General features: G+C 44.2%; 1 protein-coding gene across 1 annotated transcript; it reads right to left on the reverse strand.

The window, feature by feature from the left end:
- Positions 1–461: 461 nt before the first annotated feature.
- On the reverse strand, positions 462–2,170 carry LOC133732952 (E3 ubiquitin-protein ligase ATL31-like). The gene has a single exon (XM_062160860.1). It carries the CDS (start codon positions 1,650–1,652, stop codon positions 513–515), a length of 1,140 nt encoding a protein of 379 aa, XP_062016844.1. The 5' UTR covers positions 1,653–2,170; the 3' UTR covers positions 462–512.
- Between the last annotated feature and the right edge of the window lie 2,584 nt (positions 2,171–4,754).

The following is a 4,754-nucleotide window of genomic DNA, read 5'->3' on the forward strand; positions in this document are numbered from 1 at the left end:
GGTAGTTTGGTACCACAAGCAAGTCTTTTATGCATGCTATGACCCTCGATAACTTGTCTGAGAAACCAAGTAATGTGATGAATGTGATTCTAGAATAGTCGGTTAAAAAAGCATAAACTAGAAAATTGGTAGTAAGTAGTCATTAGTTAACTTAAGATGAAGCTCAAGACTCTTAATTAGCTCAAGTTCGGTGGCAAGTGAGCTTCCCCAACAGTATCATTAATGTTTGGTAACATCGACAAACACATTCATTTTTGTGCCTAACATTTGGACCCGCCACCAATTCAAAATCGAGCCTTGAATCACACATGAACGGATCGATGAACCCTGTGGTTCTTCCCAATAAGACAAAAAAAATAAACGTAATATAATTGAGGCACAAATTAATCTCTAACCCTGTTCCAAGATTGAAACCAAGTACCACTGAAGAAAGTCATCGAAAAAAAAAAAAAGTACCAATTAAGAAGATACTATTTAGTATTTACAAAATATTACGGACAAAAAAATGAAAATCAAACCGGAGGCCGAGACATCGGTTCTTGAGACCTGTTGGCTTTGACATTCTGACAATCTAACGAAATTTTCACCGGCGTTAACAAAGGCTTTACAAACAACCCATCTCCGTCAACACCATTCTTAGGAGACTTAAAGGAACCACCACCCCTACCAAAGAACGGTGGCGTTTTCAACAACACCCACGGGTCGAACCGCCCGTTTTGATGATCAAGACTAATTTTCCCTCTACTGCTACTACTCCCTTCGCCACCGTATCTATAGCCTTTTCTTGAACTTCCAAGCCGCGGTAGAACGACGTCGTAGCTACTCGACCGCTTGAGCTTATTGTTCCGGCTCGAAACCAGCTGCCTCCTCACTGAATCCGGCAGTCTCAACGTGTACCGCTCCGTGTTCTCTCCCGGTTGAACTACCGAGTGACCCGTCGAGTGTGACCTTGGAAACTTCCCGAATATTCCAGATCTCGCCGGACGGTTCTCTATCTCAATCGCTTCGCTGCTCTGGTTTTCACTCACATTCACAACAACCGCGTCGTTCTCTTGCTGATCATCACTAATTTCATTTGTACCAGTACTTTCTTGGTGATTCGAATTGTTATTTGGCTCGGAAAGTGGGTGATTTGAGTCGGGAGTCAGCTTTGCGCGGCAAACCGGACACGTGATGTGCGAGGCCAACCACGCGTCGATGCAGTCGGGATGGAATACGTGGTGGCATTTCGGCAGCAATCGCAGCGTTTCGTAGTCCTCAAACTCGCTCAAGCACACCGCGCACTCCAGAGCCCCTTTGCCAATCTTGAGATCCTTGACGTCGGAGTAGACGAACATCGGAAACTTCTCAATCACAGCCGGGTTGACGCCTCTGCGTCGTCCGGCTATTCCAATGGCAGCCGCTGAGCCCAGGGACCCGCCTGCGTTGGCCATGTGCGTCTCGGCGCAACGGCGAATGTAGATGGAGAAGAATCCAACGATGAAGAAGGCGCACACGAGGAACACGATGACCAGGGCCATCGAGGAGTTGAAGTTCTCGAGGTAGGCATAGCCGTTGGTCTGCATCGGCCCCGGCGACTGCTGCGCATTGACGTCAGTGTACGTCAGTAAAACCAGACACAGAAGACGAAGAAGAAAGCTATGTAGCTTCATTTCTGAACTTGTGAGATGAAAAAACAGTGAGTACTGCTCATACTAAGAAGAAGGGAAAGAAGGAAGGAAAAGCAAAGTCGGATTTAACCAAGTGAGGTTTTTGTCGTGACAGTCAGGTTATCCACGTGGCGTGAGGATGGCTCTGTGTCTTGGCGGCTGGGACCCTAGCGAGGGTTTTGCTTGGGAAGCAAGAACGGGATTTGTGTGAGGTTGGAAACCAGAATTATTTCATTTTAATTTATTGTTGTATTGGTTGACCGGCGAGTAATAAAGTAAGTAGATCAGACGGTTGGCCGAGAAAGCGATGGATTTGAAGGAGGATAAGGGAGACGAAAATGTCTGGAAGAATCTGATTCTACGTGGGTTGGGGATTACTGTAGACTTGTAGAGAAATGGGAAAGCCATGGGCGAAGCAGTATTAGTGATGAAAGCAAAACTGAAAAGGACTGAAAGGTGGTAACGGCACTCTCCGAGTGACTGCACTCGATCCAAATCTTCTTTTTGTTTGCTTGTCTTAGACTCTCCTCCAAAATTATGACAATTTGATCCGTTTGGCTTTCTTGTCTCGATTTGTTGATAACATGCATTTTGTCGCGTATTCGTATACAAAATAATAGGGTATGCATCGCTGCATATGTATATGTACTTATCCGATTAATTAAGCTCGAAACAATATTGATGCAACAGAGGAGTCAAAAACCGTGTACCCTATTATGGGTGTTTCAGACCAATAAGCAAGTGAAAAAGAGAATTAAAAAGGTAAGTTACGGAATCGAATTTACTCACCACCAACACTTGATAGTATTTTCTCTCTTTATTATATGCCTTTTTCAGTTCATTTTGGACCGGAAGGCGTTTAGCTTCTGCGTGCATAGGCAACAGATAGAGTAACGTAAGCCAATTTTGAGGCTTTTTAGGTTTTTTTTTTTGTGTATGGCTAAGGGAATAGTAGGCTTTATCTACTTCTTTTAGGGAGGAAGGTCATAAGGTTTTGTAGGTGAGGACCAAACAATGCACATACTGATGTATGTATGAGGTTTAGGATTCAACCGATCGTTGAGCTTAGGATAAGGAAGAATTGAGGAGGGAGCGAGTGCGACTAGTATAATTGCATGACTCACGTGTTACCGAAATCCATGCCGTCAATTATATTTCGACTCTTTTTTATTTATTTATTTTGTTTACTCATGGGGATGGATTAGTTGGGACGTTAATTCAATAATTTATAGTGGTGTGATACTCAAAACACAGTTTCAAATATTGTGTAAACAGTTAATATGTGACGGCAAACGATTTTTTACAGTGATAATAAAAGGTTTACAAATGACATGATGGGTGGAGGCAATAACAAATGAAAAGTAAAAATTTTTGGAAGACAATATAAATTTAGATGAATTATATAGATGATCTACTCAAGAAATGAAGTAATCACAAACCTAAAAGAAATTGTTTTACTGTTATAAAAATATAAGAACCAATTAACCAAATCTTCATTTCGAGCATGAAGAGTCAAAAATCTCAAATCTAGAGTCAAAAGATGTGGAAATGTCCATATCCATACTTGGACCGGATTTCAAATTCGAGCTTAATTTAATTGAAATATGACCGATCGGAATTTAGTGATCTGATCAAAACTCGACCTAAATCCAAGAAACAGATCTAGATTCAACTTGAATACCAGAGATTTGGAATCATTTCCAACAAATGGTGCCTCTTCCTGTCTGGTCCCACCACTCCTCAGCAATTCACTATCCAACCAAAATCAGAAATCACAAACGAGCAAACTTGACTAGAAGAGGTTGATCTCTCTATAATATTGTCCATAGAACTCGCAAGCAAAATTAACGGACCCAAGATAAAAGGTCAAAAATTCAACTATGATAATAATATTAAAACAACTAAACCAATAAAAACAAACAGAGGGTTTAGATAGGAGGCCACCGAGTAATATATGGAGAGACCTCGAGAGACGAAACCTATGGTTTCGTGTGGCGGCGGCTGTACATATCACCAAATACCTCGGACTGTCACAAGGTTTCATACCACTACAAGACCCCGCAGGACCACCCAGAGCCTAAGTTTGGTGCTCGGGTGGATACCCAGCCAGGTGGTGTCCACAGTAAGCGGCATCTTGGGTAGTGTAGAACAATACTTGGCCTGGTAGGGCTCCATAAAGTATGCACCAGAACTGCCATTGGAACCAGTCAAATGAAGGACTACACCCCACATCGAAGATATGAGAAAACCCTTTCCCCTGCTGAGAGTATATAAATAAAGCTCAACCACCTTCATAAGGGTAATAACTTCTCACCTCTCACTGTTACTCTGTCAAATTACATACATAACCTTACTTAAGCATCGTAGGGGTATAGACCGACCAGCTCAGTCTGTACCTCTGACGCTGTCTATTTCCTTTGACAGGGTCTCGGAGCCATCTTATTACCCGCTAGCGGGAACCGCATTCTGTCAGGCTACATCGGAGAAACCAGCAGAAATAGAGGCGGTGACCTTGCCGTCTTCAGACCAGGCAGCAGAGGGACGGCGACTGTGAGGGGATAGAGCGGCGTTGCAGCTTCTTATTTGGAGGGGGCGTTGTTCTGGTGGATTGCTCGACGACCCAGTTTCAGGCAGTAAGGGCTCCGATTCATAGCAGCTTTCGACTGAGGGGATTGAGGGTACAGGCCCAGGGCGCAGTGCTCTTATGCCTAGTTTTGTGACATTGAGATCCGCAGCGGTAGCTGCGACGGGTGTCGGCAGTCGAATCGTAGAAGAGCCATCAGGGACTTAAGTTCGGGTCGGGTCGGGAGTTTCTTCCCAGACCATGAAGATGGGGGAGAACAGAGGTAGGCCGCCAGAGGAGTTGACAGAGCGCTACCCTCTAGTGGCACCGATCCGATCGATCTGAAGGAAGAAGGGAAGGAGGTGGGCTATGGGCCACAGGCCTCTATCTTGTTGGGCTTACCCATTCTCTTTTCCTTTTCTTTTGGGCCAGGGTTGGTTTGGGCTGGTGGAGAGTGGCAAGGCTTTTTGTTTTTGTTGCTTTGAATAACTGACCGTCGCTCGACTTTTACCCTATATTGCTCTTGATCGTTGTTGTTTGCG

This window comes from Rosa rugosa, chromosome 1 (assembly GCF_958449725.1).
Source record: "Rosa rugosa chromosome 1, drRosRugo1.1, whole genome shotgun sequence".
NCBI classification, from domain to species: Eukaryota; Viridiplantae; Streptophyta; class Magnoliopsida; order Rosales; family Rosaceae; genus Rosa; species Rosa rugosa.